At 43.6% G+C, this 27,146-nt stretch overlaps 1 protein-coding gene across 5 annotated transcripts in view; it reads right to left on the bottom strand.

The window, feature by feature from the left end:
- Positions 1-24,798, bottom strand: part of LOC131237339 (protein ANTHESIS POMOTING FACTOR 1) — a 47,116-nt gene extending 22,318 nt beyond the window's left edge. For 3 of the 5 annotated variants that reach the window (XR_009167184.1, XM_058235046.1, XM_058235048.1), the window contains exons 1-2: positions 24,291-24,413; positions 2,924-3,024 (exon numbers count right to left, since the gene is read on the bottom strand). Coding sequence is in view for 4 of the 5 variants with exons in the window: in XM_058235046.1 (XP_058091029.1) it covers positions 2,924-3,024; positions 24,291-24,407 (218 nt within the window). In the remaining variant the exon portion in view is untranslated. Of the gene's footprint in view, positions 1-2,923; positions 3,025-3,182; positions 3,237-24,290; positions 24,420-24,560 lie in introns of those variants that run through there. The other 2 variants (XM_058235045.1, XM_058235047.1) reach the window with 2 other exon arrangements.
- Positions 24,799-27,146: the final 2,348 nt, after the last annotated feature.

Below are 27,146 nucleotides of genomic sequence, written 5' to 3'. Positions count from 1 at the left end.
ATTGATATTGTCCCTATGTCACAGTCCCATAGGCCATCAGAGTCTACAAAGTCCTTTGCGTATCACATTTATTCATCGCATCAAGAAATCGGGCGAAAGATCACTACTAGTAATGAACATTAAAAAACTTCTACCGACCAACATAAACGTTTCAAGGAATTCAATGTAGGGGACTCTATATGGTCCGCATTAGGCCCTAGAGGTACCCTCAGGGGATCGTTCGTAAAGTACTAGCTCTGGACCCTTCAAAATTATAAAACGAAAGTCTCAATGCATATGTGGTAGATCTTCCACCTTCCATGGGAATTAGTTCCACATTCAATGTAGAGGATCTAGTTACTTTTCAGGGGACCACTGATACTTTGTCCGGCCCTTCGCCCAACCATCCTGATTCCGCAGACTTGTCCCTTGATCTATGGCCTCTTCCCGACCCTTCTTCCCAACCTCTATCTCTCATACCTACCCTTCCCACACCCAGAGAGGAAATAGAGGATATTCTGGACCATCAGATAGTATTAACGTTGGACGGTGGGTTTCAGAAGTACCTAGTTAAGTGGAAGTCACGCTCAGCTTCAGACAGTACGTGGCTCACTGAGGATGAGCTTAAAAGACTTGATCCTGACATCTTTGTGAGTAAGGAAATCAATTTCCTTAGGTAACTACTAAAACTAGTTTATCAGTAAATGATGGGGACATCGCGTGCACACGCACGCCCCCTATACACGTAAGCAAGGAGGGCCCCACCATCGATCTGGATCGATGATGACATCAAGGGAGGGCCTCCTAGTTAGAGGACTGCGTTTTGGTTCGTTGGAGTGGGCCCGATAGTCATGTGAATCCCACCATGGGTTATCATGATCGTGGCCCACTATTTTAATTAATCTAATACTTTGGATTTTGCTTATTATTGTTATTAGGAGTATCATGGATGGTTTAGATTGCTTTGATTAGTTGTTATTTTTTATTACTCCGTCGCCAAGTAATAGGTTGCGCACATGACACGAGTTTTGGGGTATGGGGTTTTATTATAAATAGGCATCCCTTATAGTCTTTTTTATTCATTGAAGATTAATAAAATTTGTGTTTTTCTGCTCCTCTAAATTTCTGAGTTATGGAGATTCAATTGGGTATGAAACCCTCCCTTCCTCGAAGGGCCGACTACCATGGTGCGAAGCCACACCTATCCCGATTCGCCCCCAACTTCTTCCATCCATATTTCTCCTCCTACAATCATTTACACTTTAAATCCATCCTCTATTGCAGCCGTTTCTCTCTACAGCAGATTTCCAGAATCTGGCCCTGCAGGACGGCTGAAACTTCAGCAGAGCACCACGCACAAACTGTGCATCGGATCAAGCTGAAATTTGAGAGTTTTGGAGTCCACCCCTAGCCGACCAAGGCCAAGTTGGCCTTTTTCTGAATAGTGGGCCCCACACACGTGCGGCCGGAATCACACGCACGTGCGTCTGGGCCATTGCTACTGTCCACACATGCGGTACTTATCTGATTCGTCTCTCTTCTCTCTTTCACTCCTCTTTCACCCCAAATCCCTAACACTAACCCTAAATTACTCAAATACCCAATTTTATGCCCTTTCTTCAACCTTAGAGTTCCCCGAATTGAAATTTGTGAACCCCTTGGATTGGGGAATTATTTTTGTACATGTGTGGATGAATTTACCCTCCTTTGATTATTATTTGGTTTATAATTTTGATTGATCCAACCCTAGCTTGTGTAGGCCTGGGCCTGCATAGATTCCCCTTGATTGAATGCTTGAACTTTTGTGTGGGACATGGAATTTTGTGTAATTGTTTCTAAACTAACGTGATCTAAAGCCTAAAAATCTTGCACATCATATTTGAATTTCATGTCCTACATCAATCGGCCTTAACGGGCACATCGTAACAAATACGGAACACCTTGCCTACAAAAGCTTAGCAAATTCATTGGATTCACGGCGGGCATTCAACTAAAAACCCACATTTCTAGTAATCTTTTTTTTTCTTTTTAACAGCTACACATCTAGATTGTCGACTTTTGAGGTGTTTGAATGACCAATGGACATTTAAATGCTCAGTTATTTCAATTCCCCTCTTCCCCCAAACATGTGTTTGTCAGATGGTGGGTATTTTAATTCTCAAGCATCCAAATGCCCACAATCCAAGTGACCCCTATCTAGAATTTCAATAATCCAGAGTGTTGTATAAGCTAAGGTTGCATTTAGTAGTTTAGGGTTCAACAACAGATGGGATGCACACCATCCCAAATCTAAATTAGAATGAGAATCCTAATTCCAAACTAGAGCAGAAAAAAGTGGGTAATGGAATTATGCTTACTATGGTTTGCATTTCTCACACCACCCAACTGCAAAGAGACTTGGTTTCGCAATACTCCCAAATGACCCTAAGGGCCTGTTCGGATATTGGGAAAGGAAAAGAAAAAGAATGGATGACTTATCGCATGATGCAGCGTTTCATGAAGTTTGGATAGCAAATGAAAAAATGGATTTCAAAAAGCAATCATTACCCAAACACCATAGTCAAACTCTTAACACAATATACAAGGTGACAATTGTAGGAGCTTTATGAATTTCCACTTGTTATCCAAAAACAAGACCTCAAAACTGGAATCCTTGGGAATCCATGTTTCAATAGTGTTTGCCAAAATTTTCTGAAATTATCCTTGGGTAATCATTAGAATTTTCTTTTCTTTTCTTTCATTTTCCCATTATCCAAACAGGGCCTAAGATTGTGAATATGAAGTCACTCGAGCAACTCCGACAACATGATCTTCAAAATCATAGGACTTTAGTAAGGCTTCTGTACACAAAAAGTAGAAAACCAGTGCCACATGTGACTTGAATATAACTAATAAGTTCTACAGTGAAATATCATAAACTAGATGGACAGAGAGACAGGCATACGTTGCATTTGCGACATCATAGAGGCGAATTGATTCATCATCACTGGCAGTCACCAGATAATTTGATGCCTTGTGAAAATCCATGGAACTGATTCTACCATTCTGGAAATTACAGTTGCATATTAGTAAATTAGCATCGTTTTAGCAAGAAAATAAATCTACAAACCTAAATGAAGATTTAAGCCTGACTATCCAAAGAACTCAAAAACAGATTTTGAAGTATGATGATGACAGCTTAGTATTCTCTACAACCAACGAACCTGTGCAGGGGAGATGGAATAGATGGCAAGCACATGCATATTGCAGCATCACCCACACACGTCCTACCAAGCAAGTACTCTAGACTTAGGTTCAACTTCTCAATTCTGAGGTACTCAGAAGTTAAATGATGTGCAGCATGCCTCAATTCTTGAGCCATGACCAACAAAATATAGAAAGCAGGCGTAAAAAACAGTATACTTACATAGGCAAGACATAGGTGAGGAGAGTTATAGAACACACATGACCACCATCTTCAATCACATATTTTCTAAACTTGGCATGACTATCTTTGTACAGTGCTGAAATATCTTTGTAGGAAATATTCAAAGGACGATCGGAAATTTACAGTTACCTATAAGCAGAAAACAGCTACAACCAAAATAATGTATGCATCAGAGAACAAGCGCACCACACTGTTCATCACCAAGCAGGTCAGGGACGTGGTCCAAAAACACTGATTTTCAAAGCTACGCAAGAGGGTTATCGTAGTCGACCCAGGAGGGGAGGCAAAGGACCTCACTTGAAGGCCACACGGAAAATGCATCCAGACATCCGAATGACTAGAAACCCCAAGTAAAAAGATGCAGATCAAGTAAACCCTCGGGCCTCATCATCATCATGACATGCAATTCGTGCCTATTCAGCAAGGGAACAGAAATCATACTTCCTCGCCCACAGACCAGTGACTGTGCTATGTTTCGTGCTCATTTTGATACTCTACCCTTGAGTGGGTTCGAAAGGATATTTTTGTCAATTCCATTGACGGTCATTGGTTGAGTGGCTATTAAAGCTAGCTGTGGTTGGTTGAGAATTAATTCTTATTAGCACACTAATTACTTTGGTTAATTGAGATAGTAGAAAAAACAGTTTTCTTCTAACGGTGGTTAGTTTCTAAGATTTGGAATTTTCAAGATTCTGAGAGATCTTAGAGAGGTTTTCTTCAAGCTTTTCCTCTTCTTTCCTGTGCGGCTTTGGGTAGATTTGACCCAAATTCCTTGAATTCTCCTTGTTTTTGTTTCCTCTTCTTTCTCTTTTGATTGTGTGATTGATCTTGGGGTTTCATCAATTTGAGGAATACGTGTTAAATTTTCACAAGACCCAGAAGCGTAGAACTATGAAAATTCCAGAATTTAGAATTTAATTAAGGAATTAGGATCCCATCTATATATATATATATATATATATATATATATATATATATTGAAGGGCTATGAATAATTTTATTAAAAGACTGCCTGGCAAATAGCCAAAGCAGAAAGAACAAAGAAACAAAAAGAATACAACGCCATGATAGAACAAGCTACATTGATGTCCACTTTAAGAATATAGACAGAACATGCCACTACATCCTTTTTAACCTTCCAGCAAACTTGGGTGCAAGACGATGACCTGTTACAAAAGCAACGGGAGTTGAGCTCGATTCATATGTTCCACAGAACAGCCAAAAGGGACAGCCTCCAGAGAATTAGGCTATCTTTAGATAGGTGCACCCCATGCCCTGCAGCTAGCAAATGTGGTACAGATTGTGGCATTATCCAATGAATGTTAAATGTGAAGAGGATATCGGACCATAATGTTACAGCGATAGGACAGTGAATGAAAAGATGGTCGACTGTCTCTGCGTCACGCATACAAAGGCTGCAAACATTCGGAATAAACATCCCCCTCTTCTGAAGATTGCCTACCATCAGTATCCAGTTTCTGCATGCCAGTCAAGCAAAAGAGGCCACCTTCGGGGAAGAGCCGTACGACCAGAAACCTTGAGGAACCAAGCCTTCCGGATCTGATCCAGATAGGTGAATCAAGTTGTAAAAAGATCTGACTGAAAACGAGTCAGATGGAGAAGCTGGCCACTGCAGGGAATCGTGATCATTAGGGGAGGGGGAGAATAGCTGAAGGCAGTCCAACAAGTAGCAAGATCGCCTATTTCCAAGTGTGAGAGATCCCTCCTGCATGGTGGGCACCAAACGCCCCTACCATCTTCCACCAAGAAACACTTGTCTACTGTAATTCCCTTTTCTGATGATAAAGTGGCTAAAGAAGGAAAACTTGATCAAGGGGATGATCTCCACACCATGTATCCTCCCAAAACCGGATTCGGGAGCCATTCCCAAATGAGAAAGAAATAGCATCTATAACCGATGGAGAAAGAGATGCAATAGCCTTCCAGATGCTCGATATAACGAAGACAACTTGGTCTTCAACCCCATACTTGTTGGCTATGAACACCCTCCATAGCTTTCCTTCTTCTACTCCGAACCTCCATCGCCAATGAAGGTTCTATGCTGGAATATCAGGGGGTTGGGTTCCCCTGATAAACGTCGTCAGATCGAAGAAGTCTACAACAAGTACAAAATTCAAATATTGGCTTTGCAACCAAATTAGACGCATTCGATGATATCAAGTTGCGCTCTATCTAGGGGATTAAGAATGCAGGTTGGGCATACTTAAATGCTGAAGGCATGGCGGGTGGAGCGCTGGTCGCATGGAACAAGGACTTCTGGGAGGCTGAGAGTCATCATATTGGGTCATTTTTAGTCTCGGTTTGCTTCAGGGACAAGTCTACACATTTCAGGTGGCTCTTCACTGCTGTGTATGGCCCATGTATTCCGACACGTAGGAATTTGTTTTGGGATGAGCTGAATCAAATAAGATCTATGTTCACTCTCCCGTGGTGCATAGGGAGAGATTTCAACGTTATCAGATTCCTTCACGAAAAATTCCCGATGGGTCACCTTGCCAGAAGCATTTGATGGTTCGACAGATGGGTCTGAGATTGCAATATGATCAATCTCCAGATGGGAGGGGCCAAATATACGTGGTTGAATGGAAGAGATACCCCAGTGTTGGCAAGGCTGGACAGGTTCTTGATTTCTCTAGAATGGGAAGCACAATTTCCTCAAGCTTTTATTCAAGATCTCCCGAAAACAACGTTCGATCACCACCCAATTCTAGTTGAGATCAAGGACGACAGCAAGGGCCCCAAACCTTTTAGATTCGAGATTGTCTGGATGGAGGAGGAAGGTTTCACATCCATGATTAAAGAATGGTGGAGTTCTTTTACAGTTTGTGGTTCATGATGCAGGACATGAAAATTAAATATGATATGCGAGATTCCAGGCTTAAGATCACATTAGTTCAGAAACAATTACAAAAATTTCATATCCCACATGAAAGTCCAAATATTCAATTAAAGGGAATCTATAAGGGTCCAGGCCTACACATGATAGGGCTGGATTAATAAAAATTATGAGCCAAACGATACTCAAAAATAAGAAATAATCATCCACACATGCATAGTAATCAGTCCCTAATCCAAGGGATTCAGAAATTCCAATTCGGGGAACCCTAGGGTAAAAAAAGGTGCATAAAATTGGAGATTTGAGTAATTTAGGGTTAGATTTAGGGATTTTAGGTGGAAGCGGAGTAAAAGAGAGGAGAGAGATGAACCAGAGAAGTACTGCACACGTGGACAACAACTATGACCCAAACGCACGTGCGTGTGATCCCGGCCGCACGTGTGTGGGGCCCACTATTCAGAAAAAGGCCACCTTGGCCCTGGTCGGCTAGGGATGGACTCCAAAACCCCCAAATCTCAGCTCGATCTGATGTACAATTTGTGTGTGGTGCTCCGCCGAAGTTGCAACCCTCCTATAGGGCCAGATTCTGAAATTATGTTGTGAGGAGGAGAATTGTTACAATAGATAATTGATTCGAAGTGTAGATGATGGGGTAAGATGAGAAGAAGGGATGGTAGAAGATGGGTGATAGAGATGGCGATGGATGGGGGCGAATCGGGATAGATGTGGCTTCGCACCACGGTAGTTAACCCCTTCGATGAAGGGAGGGCTTCACACCCAATTAGGCTTCACAACTCAGAGAATAGGAAAATGGAGAATTTTGATTAATCTTCAGTGAATGAAAAAAGCTACAAGGGGTGCCCATTTATAAGAAAACCCTATACCCCAAAACTTGCACCATGTGCGCAACCTATTACTTGGCGATGAAGTAAACCAAAATAAAAACTAATCAAAGAAATCTAAAGCATCTATGATGTTCTCAATAACATTAATAAGCAAACCTAAAATATGAAATCAATCTGACTAGTGGGCCACGATCATGAGATCCCATGATGGGCTTTTCTTGACTATCGGGCCCACTCTTTCGAACCAAACTTCGTCTTCTAGCTAGGAGGCCCTCCCTGGACGTCGTCATCGAGCCAGATCAACGATGGGACCCTCCTCCGTGCGTATATGTGTTGGTGGGGCGGCGTGCGTACGCGAGATGTCCCCATCAATTCTCCTCGGCTACGAAAATTTCGCCACTGGCGAAAAAAAACTCCTGAACCGCTCCAGGATGTCAGGATCAAGTCTCTGAAGCTCCTCCATAATGAGCCACGTGTTGTCTGAAGCTGGGCGTAACTTCTATTTAACCAGGTACTTCTGAAACCCACCGTCCGACATTAAAACTATCTGATGGTCCAGGATATCTTCTATTTCCTCTCTGGGTGTGTGAAGGTTAGGTATGGAAGGTAGAGGCTAGGAAGAAAAGTTGAGAAAAGTAGGTATGGAAGGTAGAGGCTGGGAAAATGGGTCGGGATGGGTAGGTATGGGATGTAGAGGCTAGGAAAATGGGTCGGGAGGGGGTCGTGGATTAAGGGATAAATCTGGGGAATCAAGACGGGTAGGCGAAGGGCCGGACAAAGTATCAGTAGTCCCCTGAAAAGTAACTAGATACTCCACGTTGAATATGGAACTAATTCCCATAGAAGGTGGAAGATCTACCTCATACGCATTGAGACCGTTTCGTTTTATAATTTTGAAGGGTCCAGCGCTATACACCTGTAATTTTCGAACGGCTCCCTAAGGGTACCGCTCTGGCCTGATTCGGATCATCACAGAGTCTCTTACATTGAATTCCTTGAAACATTTATGTTGGTCTGCAAAAAGTGAATAATGTTCATTATTGGCCATGATCTTCTGCCTGAATTCTTGATGCCATAAATGAATATGATACGCAAAAGACTCTGCAGGCTCTGATGGCCTATGAGACAGTGACATAGGGACAAGATCAATAGATTTTCCAGGTTTATAACCAGTAACGACTTCATAAGGACTGAGACCTGTGGACCTATCGACAGAACTATTAAATGCAAACTCGGCTATAGGTATTATGGTGTCCCATGTTCTGGTGTGCTCTATGTCCCTCCTAGGGGGAGACTCATCTGATAGATCATCAGGAACGTCATCACGAAACTCATCCACTACCAGAATGGCCTCAGTGGATTAACTCTACACTAGCCTCCGGTGCACTCTCTAGCCACGAGACCGCATATGTCGTACCCCTCAAAATAATGGTCTTGATGTCCCTCATGGGGTGGGGGTACGGGTGCACGCCCATGACTGATTCCTTGGCCACCTCCATTCATTGGTCTATCCTCCTGGCCACCTACCTGAGATTGGCCATCTTCCCCTAACGGTGGAGTTTGTCCTGAGGGAGGCCTCTATTTGGTCAAGGCGTTTATCTATGCTTCGTTACAAGCACTTACCCCAAGACTTGATCTGCCGGGACAACTTGTTTAGTGACTCTAGCAGTTGTTCCATGTTTAGTGCAGGGTGCTAGCCAAAACCATGACCCGTATGTGTGGGCGTACAACTTGCTAACTCCACCTAAGGACTCTTTACAACGACTATATGGGACTAAATGATCCTATGAAACTCTATATGAGGGAAACTACACACCGTTACTAAAATTCAGCTACATATATCAAGGACTACGGTTTTCTAGCAGCTATATATGATGGACTGGATGCATGAAGGACTCAAACAAACTAAACCCTAAATATGTGGTAAATTTCCCTACAAGAACCCTAGGCTCTGATACCAAATTTGATGCAGGACATGAAAATTAAATATGATATGCGAGATTTTAGCCTTAAGATCACATTAGTTCAGAAACAATTACACAAATTCCATATCCCACATGAAAGTCCAAACATTCAATGAAGGGGAATCTACGCGGGTCCAGGCCTGATAGGGCTGGATCAATAAAAATTATGAACCAAACGATACTCAAAGATAAGAAATAATCATCCACGCATGCATAGTAATAAGTCCCTAATCCAAGGGATTCAGAAATTCCAATTCGGGGAACCCTAGGGTAAGAAATGGGGCATAAAATTGGAGATTTGAGTAACTTAGGGTTAGGTTTAGGGATTTTGGGTGGAAGCGGAGTGAAAGAGAGGAGAGAGACGAACTAGAGAAGTACCGCATGCGTGGACAACAACAATGGCCCATACGCACGTGCATGTGATCCCAGCCGCACGTGTGTGGGCCCACTATTCAGAAAAAGGCCACCTTGGCCCTGGTCGACCAGAGATGGACTCCAAAACCCCCAAATCTCAGCTCGATCCGATGTATGGTTTGTGCGTGGTGCTCCGCCGAAGTTTCAGCCCTCCTGTAGGGCCAGATTCTGAAATTCTGCTATGGGGAGGAGAATTGTTGCAATAGATGATTGATTCGAAGTGTAGATGATGGGGTGAGATGAGAAATGATGGTAGAAGATGGGTAGTAGAGATGGCGATGGACGGGGGCGAATCGGGATAGATATGGCTTCGCACCACGGTAGTTAACCTTTCGATGAAGGGAGGGCTTCGCACCCAATTAGGCTTCACAACTCAAAGAGTAGGAAAACGCAGAATTTTTATTAATCTTCAATGAATGAAAAAAGCTACAAGGGGTGCCTATTTATAAGAAAACCCTATACCCCAAAACTCGCGCCATGTGCGCAACCTATTACTTGGCGATAAAGTAAACCAAAATAAAAACTAATCAAAGAAATCTAAAGCGTCCATGATGTTCTAAATAACATTAATAAGCAAAACTTAAAATATGAAATTAATCTGACTAGTGGGTCACGATCATGAGATCCCGTGATGGGCTTTTCTTTACTATCGAGCCCACTCTTTCGAACCAAACTTCGTCTTCTAGCTAGGAGGCCCTCCCTGGACGTCATCGAGCCAAATCGACGGTGGGGCCCTCCTACTCCGTGCGTATGTGCGTAGGTGGGGCGGCGTGCGTGCGCGAGATGTCCCCATCAATTCAGCAGCGAACAAATTAGCCTAAAAACTCAAGCTCCTTAAATGAAACATTCATCCGGGAAAAAAGAAGCTAGCAAGAAAAAATCTGAGAAAACGGAGACTGTCATCAGCGAGTTGCATGACTTGGACACTAGAAAAGCAGAAACTCTCTCCTCTGAAGATCTCAACAAGTGTCTTCAACTTTCAGTAGAATATGCCAACATTCTCAAGCAGGAAGAAATTTCTTGGAGGCAGAAATTGAGAGCGGTATGGCTCAAAGGAGGCGATAGGAATACCGCTTTCTTCCACGGTATTGCGAGCACAAGGGCTAGGTACAATCGTATCAGCAGCATCTGTGTTGATGGGATTAGAATTGAAGAGAGAAGCGGTGTGCTCAGCTTTAGTGAACTTCTACAACAAGTTGTTGTCTAATGATGATCGCCCCCATCCGACAGTTGACAAATTATACTTCAGAACTCTATTAATTTCGAACAGGAACTTCTTGGAGCAATTGATTTCGGAAGAGGAAGTTAAAGAAGCTGTAGATGCGTTGGGTGGCGACAAAGCCCCAGGACCAGATGGGTTCCCCTTATTCTTCTTCCAAGCATTTTGGGACACGATCAAAGGAGAGGTGGTGGACTTCATCAAAGAATTCCATGCAAAAGGCTATGTTCCTAAAGGAATGGGAGCTACCTTTATAGTTCTTGTTCCAAAAAAAAGGTGCAGATTCTTTACGCGACTTGAGACCTATCAGCCTCATTGGGAGTTACTATAAAATTCTAGCGAAAGTGTTGGCAAATAGATTTCGGAAGGTCTTGCCCGCAGTTATATCAAAAAAACCAAGGTGCATTCATGGCCAATAGGCAAATCCTAGACTCCTCCCTCCTAGCTCATGAATGCATCAACTCAAGACACAAAAGCAAAAAGGGGTAGTTCGCAAGCTAGATGTCAAAAAAGCATATGATCATGTGGATTGAGAATTTTTGAAATATATGTTGAGGCGGATTGGTTTTGGTGAGAGATGGATAAATTGGGTAATGGCATGTATATCTTCAGTATCCATTTTTGGTTATGGTAAACGGCTCTCCAAAAGGCTACGTCAAAGCCTCAAGGGGCCTTAAACAAGATGATCCTCTCTCCCCTTTCCTATTTTTGGTGGTAGCGGAGGCGCTAAGCTAGATGCACTCCAAAGGCCAATTTGAGGGCTTAATTTCTGGGTTTAGTACATCAAGATCCGGACCAACAATATCTCAATTACAATTTTCTGACGATACGTAGCTGTTTTGCGAAGCAGAAGAAGAAAAGGTAGACAACCCATGAAAAATCATGGGCTATTTCGAAGAGGTATCGGGCTTGAAGATTAATTCAGCAAAAAGCGAGATGCTAGGATGGGCTAACCGATGGAGAGCTAGTCAGGCTAGCTGGCATCTTTGGGTGTGGTACAAGCTCTTTCATCCTATTTGGGTCTCCCCTTATGTGTGGGGAAACCGCCAAAGCAAATTTGGAATAAAGTGATAGACAGGTTCTGATGGAAGTTATCTAGTTGGAAAGGTATTGTTGCTAGCTAGTCATATCACTCTCATCAATGCAGCCCTATCGAATCTGGCACTATATTTTATGTCACTACTCACCATTGCCCAAGTTCGATGCTCCATCAGCTAGAGAAGTTGAGGAGGGATTTTATGGCAAGGTGCGGAAGAAAAGCATAAATTTCACTTATTAATGTGGGAAGAAGTATGTCTCCCCAAGGGATAAGGAGGTGTAGGCATGAGGAATCTCAAGTCTATGAACTTGGATCCCATCTAGATATTATCAAGCTCCCAAAATAAAAGGCCGCAATGTTAACTCAGACACGTGCCTTGTGATCACTGCAAAAGTCTAATGCCAATCCTCCAATGTAGGAGATCTCTCCCAAACATATCCTAGAAAAGAAGCAAGCAAAGGGGCCCCACGCACACCCAGGGTAGGGTTGGGTGCACACACTTGAGAGCCATCCACAAGGTGGACCCCACATGTGACATGTGGAGGGCAAGAGAGAGAAAGTGTGTGTTCTCTCTCTTCTTCTTCTCTTCTCTTTTTTCTCTCTTGCTAGTTCCTACTAGCTCTTCTTCTATTCTCATTTTTCTTCTCATCTCTTTCTCACTTGCTACACTAGGCGTCCCTAGGGGTAGGGACGTCAAAGGCTCTCCTATGCTTTATTGCCCTTCGGCAAGGATCTATTTACAAGGAAGAATCAAGGTCTTAGAGAGAAACACCAGTTATGGTGCACCTCACCCTTACAGATTTTGGTATACTCTACAACATCAAAAAGTCTATATTTACCTATCTTATCCATGCACCCAAATTGACCAAATCCACACATTATCCAATGATATCCACTCTTGACCATAATCCCGTGCTAGTCTAGGATGTACGCCATAAAATCTTAACCATCGGATATGCATCGAGCACAATAAGACACTTTTAATGGTTAAAACAAAACATCGACAGTTAAAAACTTTGATTAAATATTTAAAACCTTTCAAGCGCCAAGCCCGGCCAGAAAACCACGATGGATAGTCTAGTCTGATTCCTAAGATCTAAGCCACTAATAAGTTGATCAAGGTAACTAGTGAATCACATGTTGGAGCATATGGACCACAACTAGATCCTTGATGCATGGACCCAACTACACCCGTATGTCATACATTGATTTAGCCTCCTAGAGTGAGCCAAAGAAAAAAAAAAAGAGCATGTCCACCCCATACGACCTTAGGTCTACGAATTAGTCAAAGCTAGTGTATGATCAAATCAATCTGATTTAGCCTCCTAGAGTGAGCCAAAGAAAAAAAAAAAAAAAAGAACTTTTCCACCCTATACGACCTTAGGTCTACGAATTAGTCAAAGCTAGTGGATGAGGACATCATGCGCATGCCGCCTAAACGTGCACACACGCCACCCCTCTTACACACGTACATATGCAGAAGGAGGGCCCCACCATCGATCTGGTTTGATGACGACATCTAGGGAGGGCCTCCTAGCTAGAAGACGAAGTTTTGGTTCAAAAGGGTGAGCCCGATAGTCATGAAAAGCCCATCATAGGACCTCATGATCGTAGCCCACTCATCGGATTGATGTCATATTTTAGGTTTTGCTTATTGTTATTATTTAGAACATCGTGAACGCTTTTGATTTCTTTGTTTGGTTTTTATTTTAGTTTACTTCACCGCCAAGTAATAGGTTGCGCAAATGGTGCGAGTTTTGGGGTATAGGATTTTCCCTATAAATAAGCACCCCTTGTAGTTCTTTTCATTCATTCAAGTTTAATAAAAATTCATGCTTTATTTTTCTGCTAACTTTGTGAGTTGTGGAAGAATTCAAAAGTAGTTACGAAGCCCTCCCTTCTTCAAAGGGCTAACTACTGTGGTGCGAAGCCACATCTATCCCCATCTGCCCCTACCCTCTTCCATTCATATCTCTCATCTTCATCATCATTATTGCTTTGAATTTCTCAGCTTTTGCAGTTATTCATCCTCCTACAGCCAGTTTTCAAAATCTGGACCTGTAAGAGGGCTGAAACTTCGGCAGAGCACTACACCTCGACCTTACGTCGGATTGTAGTCAAACTTGGAGGGATTGGAGGTCTCCTTTGGCTGACCAAGGTCTAGGTGTCACTTTGGGGAGGCGGGCTTCCATCACACGTGTGGCTAGCCCACCCGCGCACATGCGTCAACTCCGGGCCACCATCTGCACGCAGGAGCTTTCTCCGGGTCAGGTTTTCCTCTTTTCATTCCTATTTCCTAAACTCTAGCCTTAGTTTGCATTAGCCCTAATTTATTTGTCCTTTTTTTCATCTTAGGGTTCCTTGAATTGAAATTGGGGAATCCCTTGGATTAGGGACTAATTTTTATGCATGTGGTTGATTTCTATTTCCCTTTGACATCGTTTGGTTTATAATTTTTATTGGTCCAATCCTAGCCTATGTCGGCCTGGACCCGCATAGATTTTCCTTTTTAATTGAATGATTTGGATTGTCATGTGGGATGTGGAATTTGTGTAATTGTTTCTGAATTGGTATGATCTAAGCCTGAATTCTTGCATCTCATACTTAAATTTCATGTCCTACATCAAATTTGGTATCAAAGCCTAGGGTTCTTGTAGGGGAATTCACCACATATTTAGGGTTTAGTTTGTTTGAGTCCTTCATGCATCCAGTCCATCATATATAGCTGCTAGAAAACCGTAGTCCCTGATATATATATATATAGCTGAATTTTCGTAACGGTGTGTAATCTCCTTTATGTAGAGTCTCGTAGGGTCATTTAGTTTTTAGACGCATATAGTTGCTGCAACAGGTCCTTAGGTTGAGCAAGTCAGTGTATGCCCACACAAACGAGTCGTGGTTTCGGTTTGCACCCCACACTAAACATGGAACAACTGCAAGAAACAGTGGCCAAGTTAGCCCAGCAGGTTAAGTCCTTAAATAAGCACTTGGAACAACGCATAGATAAACGCCTGGAAGAAATAGAGGCCTCCTTCAAGGCAAACCCCACCACTGGGGAGGATGCCCAATCTCAGGCAGTTGGTCAGGAGGTTAAACCAAGGAATGGAGGCGGCCAAGGAGCTAGTCATGGGAGAGTACTTGTGCACCCACCCCGTGAGGGACATCATGATCAACATGACCCAAATGCACAACTCCTCAAGGGAGTTAGGGTAGATGCCCTTACATTTGATGGTCACTTGGACCCTAAAGCCTTTCTAGATTAGCTGGCGGATATGGACCACTATTTTGAGTGGTATGATATGTCGGATGCTCGACGAGTCCGATTCGCCAAGATGAAGCTTATGGGTCAAGCAAAGAGGTTTTGGGCGACGGTTGAGCGAAAGAAAGAAACAGCGAGCGAACTCCCGATAGTTTATTGGGTAGAGATGAAAGAAACGCTTAAAGAAAAGTACCTCCCTTTCTCTTATCGCTTACAATTGATTGAGGAGTGGCAGTCTCTTCGACAGGGTTCCATGAGTGTTGCGGACTATATCGAGAAGTTTGAAGAATACTCGACCCGCTGTGAGGTTGATGAGGACCCAGTACTTACCCTTGCTCGTTTCAAAACGGGCCTCCGTCCTGACATCAGGAGAGAATTGCTCGCCAAAGAGATAGACACTATTGAACAATTGTACCAAGTAGTGTTAGATGTCGAGCAATACCTTAAAGCATCTGAGGGAAGACGGTTTGACTTTCGCAAATCCGGTGTTAAGGCCAACCCTACTAGGGTTAGACCTAACACGGGATTCCAAAACAAACCTTCCCCTAATGTTCAGCCCAGACTCAAGGATGATAAGGGTAAAGAGATTGTCGGGTCTAGTTCACATGGAAGCAGGGCCACTAGGTGTTTTAAGTGTCAGGAGTTTGGTCATTTTGCTCACCAGTGCAGCACGAGAGAGGGCACCAAAGTGCTCCTTATTGATGAGCAAGTAGAAGTAGTGCTCCCAGAGAGTGATGGTGAGGAAGAGGAATATGAGTAAATCGAAACCCCTAGTGATGAGGAAGAGGGAACGCAAGAGTTTGCAACCCTCGCAATTGTGCGTTGCGCTTTGGCTCAAGCCAAGAGCACCGATGACTGGCGCCGCAACACGATCTTTTACACTTATGCAAAATGTAAGGAAAAGAGCTGTAAGATAATTGTGGATAGTGGTAGCTGTGCCAACGTAGTATTGACTAGCACTATGAGTCGTTTGGGTTTGAAGCTGGAAGCCCATCCTCAACCCTACAGAGTCTCTTGGGTTAATGAAACATCCATTCCAGTCTCACACTGTTGTCTTGTCCCTATTCAGTTTGGATCATATAAAGACACAATTTGGTATGATGTTGTTCCTATGGATGTGGGCCATATCATTTTGGGTAGGCCGTGGCTCTATGACAGGGACGTCACCATATTTGGTCGTTCAAATGTGTGTACGTTCTGGTTTGAGGGCAAGAAAGTCAAGCTAAATCCTTTGCCACCCAAGAATACGACTGAAAAAGAGTCCACCACACAGAATGGTGCGAGCGGCCCAAAAGAAGTGGAGTCGAAGTCCAAGTCCAAACCGCTTCATATTTTGAATGCCAAAGACTTTGAGCGAGAAACGAAGGCGGACTCGACGATATACGCCCTTGTAGCTAGGAAGAGTATACCAGAGACTAACATAGAGTTACCCACTGAAGTCATTCAGGTAGTACATGAGTTTCGTGATGTCTTTCCTGATGATCTATCGAATGAGCTTCCCCCTATGAGGGATATACAATATGCTATTGATTTAATCCCTGGGGCAACTATAACAAACCTCCCGCATTACAAAATGAACCCAAAGGAGCACGCTGAGTTGAAGAGGCAGATTGATGAACTCCTAGAGAAGGGTTTCATTCGAGAAAGCATGAGTCCGTGTGTTGTGCCCGCCCTTCTTACACCTAAGAAGGATGGTACATGAGGATGTGTGTTGATAGTAGGGTCATCGACAAAATCACAGTCAAGTATCTGTTTCCCATACCGCGTCTTGATGACATGCTAGATATGATGGCCAATGCTACTATCTTCTCAAAAATTGACCTCAAAAGTGAGTATCACCAACTCCGTATATACCCTGGTGATGAGTGGAAAACGGCCTTCAAGACGAAGGATGAGCTATATGAGTAGCTAGTTATGCCTTTTGGGTTAACTAATGGCCCAAGCACTTTCATGCATATGATGACCCAAGTGTTGACACCCTTCATGGGGAAGTTTCTGATCGTATACTTTGATGATATCTTGATTTATAGCATGACTAAGGAGCAACACCTCAACCATTTGAGGCAGGTTTGTGGGATCCTTAGGGCCGAGAAGTTGTACGCCACCTAAAGAAGTGCGCATTCTTGTCTAGTAGTGTGATCTTCTTAGGTCTTATTGTGTCAGTTGAGGGCGAATCGTCGGATCTCGAGAAGGTTAAGGCCATTGTTAATTAGCCTGAACCCCGCAATATTCATGAGGTGCACAGCTTTCATGGCTTAGCCACCTTTTTTAGGCGGTTTATTCGAGGCTTCAGTTCCATTGTGGCTCCCATCACGGACTGTATAAAAAAGGGAGGGTTTCAATGGACAAAGGCCGCCTCAAATGCCTTCAAGGAGATAAAGGTCGAGATGAACGAAGCTCTAGTCACGCGACTTCCAGATTTTTCAAAAGCTTTTGAAGTTGCATGTAACGTGTCAGGAGTCGACATAGGAAGAGTACATAGTCAAGAAGGGCAGCCTGTCGCCTTTTTTAGCGAGAAACTAAATGAGGCAAAACAAAGATATTCCACCTATGACAAGGAATTCTACGCGGTAGTGCAATCACTACGCCATTAGCATCATTACCTATTACCACAAGAATTCGTCTTGTTCTCGGATCACGAGGCCTTGAGATACTTGAACTCTCAGAAGAAATTAAGCCCCAGGCATGCCAAGTGGGTTCAATTCCTTCAAGAGTACACTTTTGTGCTTAAGCACAAAGCCGGTGTCAAGAATAAGCCTGTCGACGCATCGAGTCATCGAGTCGCATTACTCAACTCCATGAGCATTGAAGTTATGAGCCTTGGGCGCATCAAAGAAGAGTATTTTACATGTTCAAATTTCGAAGTTGTGTACGAGTCGTTGTTAGAGAGTCCGTCAGGAGCTAACAGTGAATATTTGATTTTGGACGGATATTTGTTTAGGAGTGATCGCTTGTGCATACCACGCACCTCCCTCCGCAATTATCTTATCTGGGAGTTACATTCAGGAGGGGCCGCAGGTCATTTTGGTCATGACAAGACCATTGCCCTAGTGGATGATAGGTTTTATTGGCCAAGCCTCAACCGAGACGTGGCCAAAATTATAGGGCAATGCCGTACTTGTCAACTGGCAAAGCCAAGGAAACAGAATACAGAATTATACCCACCTTTGCCAGTCCCATTCATCCCTTGGCAGGATATCAATATGGACTTCGTGCCTGGACTTCCCAAAACTATTCGGAAACACGATTCCATATTTGTTGTCGTGGACTGTTTCTCTAAAATGGCCCACTTCATTCCTTGTTCTGAGACCTCCGATGCATCTCATGTTGCCAAGCTGTTCTTTAATGAGGTCGTCAAACTACATGGGTTACCAAAAACCACAGTGTCTGATCGTGACGTGCGCTTTATGAGTTACTTTTGGAAGACACTATGGCACATGATGAATACTAGGCTCCAATTTTCTTCTGCCTAACACCCTCAGACAGATGGTCAGACTGAGGTGGTTAATAGGAGCCTACGGAGTTTACTTCGATGTTTAGTGGGGGAGCATACCAGGACATGGGACACCATACTACCCATAGCCAAGTTTGTATACAATAGTTTTGTCAATAGGTCCACAGGTCTAAGTCCTTTTGAAGTTGTTACTGGTTACAAGCCTGGGAAGCCTATTGATCTTATCTCCATGTCATTGTCCCATAAGCCATCAGAGTCTGCAGAGTTTTTTGCGCATCACATACATTCATTGCATCAAGAAATCAGGCAAAAGATTAATACTAGTAATGAACATTATAAATTTTCTGCAGACCACCATAAACGTTTCAAAGAGTTCAATATTGAGGACTCTGTGATGGTCCGCATCAGACCCGAGCGGTACCCTCCAAGGGCCGTTCGTAAGTTACACGCACGTAGCGCTGGGCCCTTCAAAATTATAAAGCGAAATGGTCTCAATGCGTATGAGGTAGATCTTCCACCTTCCATGGGAATTAGTTCCACATTCAATGTGGAGGATCTAGTTGCTTTTCAGGGACCCACTGATACTTTGTACGGCCCTTCGCCCACCCATCCTGATTCCCCATATTTACCACTTGATCCACGGCCTCTTCCCGACCTTTCATCCCAACCTCTGCCTCCCATACCTAGCCTTCACACACCTAGAAAGGAAATAGAGGATATCCTTGACTATAAGATAGTTTCCACGTCAGATAGCAGGTTTCAGAAGTACCTAATTAAATGGAAGTCACGCCCAGCTTCAGACAGCACGTGGCTCACTGAGGAGGAGCTTCAGAGACTTGATCCTAACATCCTGAAGCAGTTCAAGAGTTTTATTTTGCCAGTGGTGAAATCTTCGGAGCCGGGGAGAGTTGATGAGAACATCGTGCGCACGCTGCTTACACGCGCACGCACGCCACCCCTCCTACGCACGTACAGACGCAGGAGGGCCCCACCATCGATCTGGTTTGATGATGACATCTAGAGAGGGCCTCCTAGCTAAAAGACGAAGTTTTGGTTCAAAAGGGTGAGCCCGATAGTCAAGAAAAGCCCATCATGGGACCTCATGATCGTGGCCCACTCGTTGGATTGATGTCATATTTTAGGTTTTGCTTATTGTTATTATTTAGAACATCGTGAATGCTTTAGATTTCTTTGTTTGGTTTTTATTTTAGTTTACTTCACTGCCAAGTAATAGGTTGCGCACATGGTGCGAGTTTTGGGGTATAGGATTTTCCCTATAAATAGGCACCCCTTCTAATTCTTTTCATTCATTCAAGTTTAATAAAAATTCCTACTTTATTTTTCTGCTCTCTTCGTGAGTTGTGGAAGAATTCAAAAGTGGGTGCGAAGCCCTCCCTTCTTCGAAAGTTCGAAAGGCTAACTACCGTGGTGCGAAGCCACATCTATCCCCATCCGCCCCTACCCTCTTCCATCCATATCTCTCATCTTCTATCATCATTGTTGTTTTGAATTTCCCAGCTTTTGCAGCTATTCATCCCCCTACAACCAGTTTCCAAAATCTGGACCTCTAGGAGGGCTGAAACTTCGACGGAGCACTACGCCTCGACCTTACGTCGGATCATCGTCAAACTTAAAGGGATTAGAGGTCTCCCTGGCCGACCAAGGCCTAGGTGTCACTTTGGGGAGGCGGGCTTCCATCACACGTGCGGTCAACCCACCCGCGCACATGCGTCAGCTTCAGGCCACCATCTGCACGCAGGAACTTTCTCCAGGTTAGGTTTTCCTCTTTTCATTCCTATTTCCTAAACCCTAACCTTAGTTTGCATTAGCCCTAATTTATTTACCCTTTTTTTCACCCTAGGGTTCCTTGAATTGAAATTGGGGAATCCCTTGGATTAGGGACTAATTTTTATGCATGTGTGGTTGATTTCTATTTCCCTTTGACATCGTTTGGTTTATAATTTTTATTGGTCCAATTCTAGCCTGTGTCAGCCTGGACCCGCATAGATTCCCCTTTTTAATTGAATGATTTGGATTGTCATGTGAGATGTGGAATTTGTGTAACTGTTTCTAAATTGGTATGATCTAAGCTTGAATTCTTGCATCTCATACTTAAATTTCATGTCTTGCATCACTAGTGTATGATCAAATCAATCTGATCCAGGCATGATAGGTCTCCCAAACCAAAGACTTGATGTGATCCCCTAATGCAAGTGCTCAGTCAGGCCTAAACACAAGAACTTAAATTCCATGAACACTCACGCTCCTATAAGGGGTGAGACAATGACGTAGTTATCCAATGGTGGAGACCTTTCATCCCAACTCATTGCCGGTTCCCACCAAGTTGTTCTGTAATAGTAACGATGGCCGTAACAGCCACCACTGTTACCTTTACGATACGGGTCGTAATGGCTGTTACGGCCCCCGTAACAGCTGTTATGGTCTCTTTTTTTATTGAAAAAAAATAAAAAAACCTGAAAAACATATATCTACCCCGTAATGTTGATTAAAAAGTATGGAAAACCTGTATTTGCCCCATAACAGACAATTACAGGGCTGTTATGGCCTTTATAGGGGACGTAACGTGCCATTAACGGCAATTACGAATCATTTTTTACCATAACGGTTGTTATAGCCGTTACGACCCTGTGACATGTAACGATTGCCACCGTTACCTTTACATAACGGCCTTTATGGCCCCATAACAGCCTTTACGGCACACCATGGTTCTCACACACACGATGACCAATTAACCTTTCACAAATTGCCCAATCCTGCTACTATAGCCAGGATGGAGAATGGAGTAGGGCATTCGAAGTACAAGTGGCGAAGAAAGGACTATGGTGGATCGCGTCATGGGCCGATTCAATACTATAATGGGGGGCAGGGTGGCAACGAAAAGCGAAAAGGTGCAGCGGGTTTGGGGCACTCTGCAAAAATCAAAGCTGAAGATGATGGCCTTGTGGGAGAAGAAGTTAGGGAGTGGACTGACGTTCGAAGGAAGAAATCAACAATGGAGAAGAACCTCAAAAAAAACCTCTGGCTAAGTATCCGAAATTGTTTGTGACAGGCTTTCAAAAGGTTGGCTTCCTATAAACTTCTCCATAGTTTTCAAGAGAGTTAGAGTAGTAATGGAGGTGGTTACGGCATATGATCAATTCACCAGTGCATATCAGGGATTCGGTTTTGTCCGAATGAGCCAGATGAAGGAAGTTGAGAGAGCAATTGAGCAACTACAAGAGGAGAGATTTGGGTGTAAGAATTCTAGGTTCAGGAAGCTCAGTTTGGACCATAGGTGAAGAACGAGGAAAGGGGGAAGAAGGGGGAGCATAGAGGGGTAGGGAAGGTTGGGTATCAATCAATGGAATAGGAGGGGCGAGGCATAAGTGAAATAGGAGGGATGGGTGACGGAAACCGAAAGGGTTTTATCTCTTACAAGGAGGCGGTGAGGGGGGAAATGTAGGGGACTAACTCCTTACGGTTGGAGGGAGGAAGGCCTGAGGCCGTAGGGGTAGTAGAAGTGGGGGAGAAGATGTGGATTTGGACGCAAGGGGTAGGGGGTCCAAGTCAAGCCAGAGGTGGTGGAGAATGCACTAAGTTGTCTGTAGTGGTCTTTAGCTATTGTTACAAGAGAAGGAGCTTCAATTTCTCATATTGAGAGGGAACTTTCTAAATCTTATAACCTCAATAAGGAAGGGTTATTGATAAAACCCATTGCCGCAATAGAGGTTTGGATCCAACTGAGGCCAAAGGTGACTATAGAGTATAGACCAAGTGCTCTTCGCAAGGGCCTTATACATAGATGAGCTAGTAAAGTCTATTGGAAGATGGTCGAGGCACTCGTCCTATGAAAGGGAAGATGTCTGGTTTCTTATATGGGGAGTCCCGATAGATCTCTGGTATACAGAGGTGTTTCTAACAATAGGTTCATGTTTAGGGGAGACAATTCTCATCAATGAGGTGACGGAAAAGGGGGAGGAGATGGGTGTTGATCGGATCCAAATCAAGAAGAAGCGATTTGTGGCAGATCCTCCGATTATCAAAATTGCGTTAAGGACGGACGAGCTAGAAATGAGGGTTAAAAGGGAAAGGAAAAGGGAGTGTCACACAAGATGGGGGGAGATATGGACAGCTAGAGAAAGTCGAGGGTCATCAAAAGGCCATGACCACAAAAATGAGAGTGAAGACGGAGTTCCAATTCAACGCCCCCTCGAAGTATCATTTTTTCTCTCTGAATACATGTCACCCTATAGAAGTTGGAGGTGTGTTAGGTGAAGGGAGAGTGTTTCCCGGCACTCCGTGCGGATTCCAGTGCTCCGTGGGAGTTCCTATGTCTGCGCACTCATCTCCAAGCCTGTCTCAAGTTCAGGGACGAAACCTCCTTCCAAAGCTTCTTGTGCTTAGACAGCTAGCAGCTTTGGTCCGAACCTCCAGGAAACATGTCACGCAAAGAGGGTTGAGGTTGTCTTGGTTGATGTAGAGGCTGGCATTACCGCAGCTTCTGTTGACACGTGGAGAAGAAAGGGAAATCGTAGATTTGGGGGTGAATGAGGAGTTGACACGTGGAGAGGAAGAGATGAAGATTTCAAAGGCTATCGTTATTTCTCCGACACGTGTTATATCTATGTCACATGAGAAGAACGGCCTTCTCCTTGCTCATTTCTTAAGTCATCGCACGTGGGACTCTCCCTATCTCTTTTCGAGAATTTGGGCAGCCCATCTCATTTCAAGCAGCCAACTGCTTAGGGCTCAAGAGAAGCAACTCTACAACAGTCTCTACCTATACTACAGAAGCTTCAGGACTATAGATTCTTCTAGTGGAAACAGAAGGTAGGTCGATGGAGATTGGAGACCCTTAGTTACGGAAGCTACACATTGGCGGAGCTATGGGTTGATGCAAATCATTCTGGGGAAGCACAGGCAAAGGGGGGTGCAGCAGATCGAGCTCAAACCAGAGGCCATGGTTCCAAAAGCCGTTTTGGAAGAGATGTAGTGAACGTCACACACCTCTGCAAGACACCAAGTCGTCTAGCAATGTAGATCTGATCGGGCAACCAAGGTTCCTAGTGCAACCGAGGGAACAAGAACAACTTCCGAGGGGAGGCGGGATCACAAAGGAATAGTACAGATGGACCAAAGACGTCCTTGAAAAGCTGGGGGGCTGTGGTTGTTAATTGGCATGTCTTATGGAGCTCAAGATGAGGATGTCCTCAAATTTTTCCAATTTGTCAGAAGCAAAGCAGCTTAAAGCCAACAAGGGACACAAGTTGCGAAGCCTAAAAAATCCCCAAAGGGATGGAGGGAGCTCCTCCGCCTGGAGTGCTCTATCAACTATGACTCAATTGGTAAAATCAGTGGTGGGAAAAGGGGAAGAACGGGCAGAGCAAGTGATCAATGATTATTTTGTCTTTGAATGCCAGAGGTTTGGACTACAAGTTTAAAAGAGCCCAAGTGAGGAAGATTTACAAAAAGGCCAATGCAGAGATCATCGCTATTCAGGAGATAAAGATGCAGGCGATCGACAGAGGTATGCTTGATTCTTTATGGGGGGGTTTAAAAATAAGGGTTGAGATTCTATTGAGAATCACCTTGTGTAAAAATCCGCCATGTCCACTCATCAGGAAGACCACACCTGTAGTTTTCTATTTATAAGTGGCTATACATTATTTTCTTCAGTGGATGGGATTGATTTTTGCACAGGGTGATCCTCATGGTGGGACCAACCCATTCGACAGGTTGGATGTTACACGCACATCCTCGGGGTGGACGATAACATATCGTCCAAGCAGTTGGATGTGACACAGGAGAGAGCGAGAGAGAAGCGACTACATACGTAGTCTCTAAAGGCCATGCCGACTTCCATGCTCCTTAATATCTCTTCTGTCAGCTCCATCGACACCTTATCTTCCATGGCTTCACCTCCAATCGCTCCGCCGCCTTCACATACCATTCGTTTGGATGCCTGTAAGTTGCTTTATTAGTTGTAAGTGACTTGCCTGTAACTCAATTACAGGTAGCATTTGGGTATGAAATTTCACCTGTAAGTCACATACAGGTAAAACTTCCATTTGAAAACGAGAGGAAAAGACATGTTTTCACTTACTTACAAGTTACACCCAGCGCTCGATCTTTTTGAATTTGCTGCAGGTGGAGGGATCGCACAACGTCTCTCTCTCTCTCTCTCTCTCTCTCTCTCTCGGCAGGGTCCACCGTCTCTGTCCCTTCTGGCGACCTCTCGATTCAGAGGGCTGCAACGAGAGAGGGTTGCGACGAGAGATGTTTCAGATGGCTGCGACGAGAGATGGGTTTCGGAGAAGATGGGCAGCACGGGCTGCGTGTAACCCCTTGCGGCTTAGTGGATCCTACATCGACCGCGGTGGATGGATCCCCTGACTGTGGGGCCCACCTTGATGTGTGTTCCTTAAATCTACTCCGTCTCCGTCCATCCGTTTTTACAGATCATTTTAGGGCATCCTCACAAAAATGAAGCAGATCCAAATCTTAGGTGAACCGCACCACAGAAAACAGTGGTGATTGAATAACCACCATTAAAATCATCGTCGGGCTACCGGAATGTTTATTTACAATCCAACCTGTTTATAAGGTCACAAGACGTTTATGAAGGGACTACAAGAAGTTTTTAATGGTCAATCACCACTGTTTCCTGCGGTGTGGTCCACTTGATATTCTAATATGATTCATTTTTAGAATCATTCACTGAAATAAGCTGTAGAAACGGATGGACGGATTGGATGTAAGGAAAATACATCAGGGAGGGCCCTACAGTCAGGGATCCACCCACCCATGGAACCGTACTAGGCTACCCGTGGGACGCCAACGTGGTACTATCTCTGCCTGTCCAGAGTTCGGCCGGCTCATGGGACGCCGATTGGGTACTATCTCCGCCGATCCCGGGCTCGGCACGAGCAGGTGCTCGTAGGAGCCACCATCGTATCTAGGTTTTATCTACACCGTCCATCCATTTTGCCCCCATCATTTCAGGGTACAGGCACAAAAATAAGAAAGATCAATGGATTGGAAGTTCAGTTTGTTTTCTATCACATGTAGTGTGCATGGTAATACTAGAATTGACAAAAACAGCACGATCAAACCAATCAATTTTGACTCCAAGTGTCAAAATAAGTAGATGTATCCAATATGATGACATGTGACTAGTTTCTAATAAGATCAGTTATTTAGTAAGTCATTTCTTACTCAATTACTTGCAAAATTTTATAACGATCAGACAGTAATTAAAGGGTGGGGTTCTTCCAAATATGGGTTGTTTTGCACCTTTTACAAATGAAAGACTCACATTCAATCACTAGGAGTAACTGCAAGAACGCGTCTTTTGAAAGAACAGTTTGATATTGGAAAGAGAACAAACCTAGCATATGAGCCTGAATTTGAATTACAAGTAAATATTATAGCTATGAATTACTATTACTCTTAAGATAAGCTAATATAAAGGATAAATTGATAACTTTGTTTGGTTGTTGATTCGAATTTTCTCTGTCGCATTCTTCTGTTATTTATAGAGTTCTATTGCAACTTGTTCTTTCAAATTCTTATTTTATTACTACAATGGTTACAGCAATTGAAAAGCCTTTCTAGATCCTTCTCTTATGTAAATCATTATCTTATTACTTTTCTTTTTGTCACGGTTCCTCTTATGTCAGCTAAACTTTATTCCTCGTGATCGCCTTTTGTATCTTTAACTGCATGATGGTGTTTCTCTCTTTGCTCGTTAGACTTTTGAATAACTCAACCGTACCATTCCGTTGACCATCCATTGACGAGTAAAAATGGATTTTACGCCAGCTGTGATTCGACAAAAAACACTTCAAGTATCTTGAACATATTTTCATCCACCTTATTGTTCACATGCAAAGTCACATGTCATCCTCCTATTGGCTTAACCCATAATGGCCATAAATAAGGTACAACATAGCCCCCCCACATCGCTTCACCTTTAGGAAAAGACGTTGTTCTGTTACCCGATGTAATAAATGCAATCGCTTGTTGGTCTACGTATTGTTTCCCCATTGATTCTACCCGACCGATGTCGTGTCAAAAGATATCATTTGTCTTATTCTTTTAAGCTATCCATGTGACATGTTGCATAGAATTGTATCATACGAGGAGTCATGATTGTCATTTTACTAATGGGTACGTATCGTGGCCAATACATAAACAAACTATAAGTTGGTGCTTTTCTTCCTTCACTATTTGCCTCTTCTCTCCCTCGTCAAACCCCCTTTTTATAGTTTTATCCTCTCAATTATCATGGATGCATTTTCCTCTTATTCCACTCCATATTGCCATCTAAAATCATTCACCAAAGATCTAGATGTTCGGTCGTCCGAAGTAATTAATAGTCCTCCTGTTCAATACTCCGATCGAACCAAACAAGGCATCGTTGCACTTGGTCCAGCCTTTCATATTGTTGTTACTCACGAAGAGCTTCATGAGATTGAACCCAATTTTTCGAAGTGTCTCGATGAAGTTCTGCTTATCAAATCTAACAATCTCTCATATCCTTCCAACACGTTTAAATCTCCACGAGCGTGGTTAAAACTAATGAATGGTTGGGCCAAATGGTTCACTCGCGTCGAAGTACAGCATGGTGACACATGGAGGCAGGCGAGAATTTATGAGTGTATCAAACCTTCCTTGCACGAATATCCAG

This window comes from Magnolia sinica, chromosome 2 (genome assembly GCF_029962835.1).
Source record: "Magnolia sinica isolate HGM2019 chromosome 2, MsV1, whole genome shotgun sequence".
NCBI lineage: Eukaryota > Viridiplantae > Streptophyta > Magnoliopsida > Magnoliales > Magnoliaceae > Magnolia > Magnolia sinica.
This window is presented reverse-complemented; position numbering and strand designations above follow the sequence as displayed.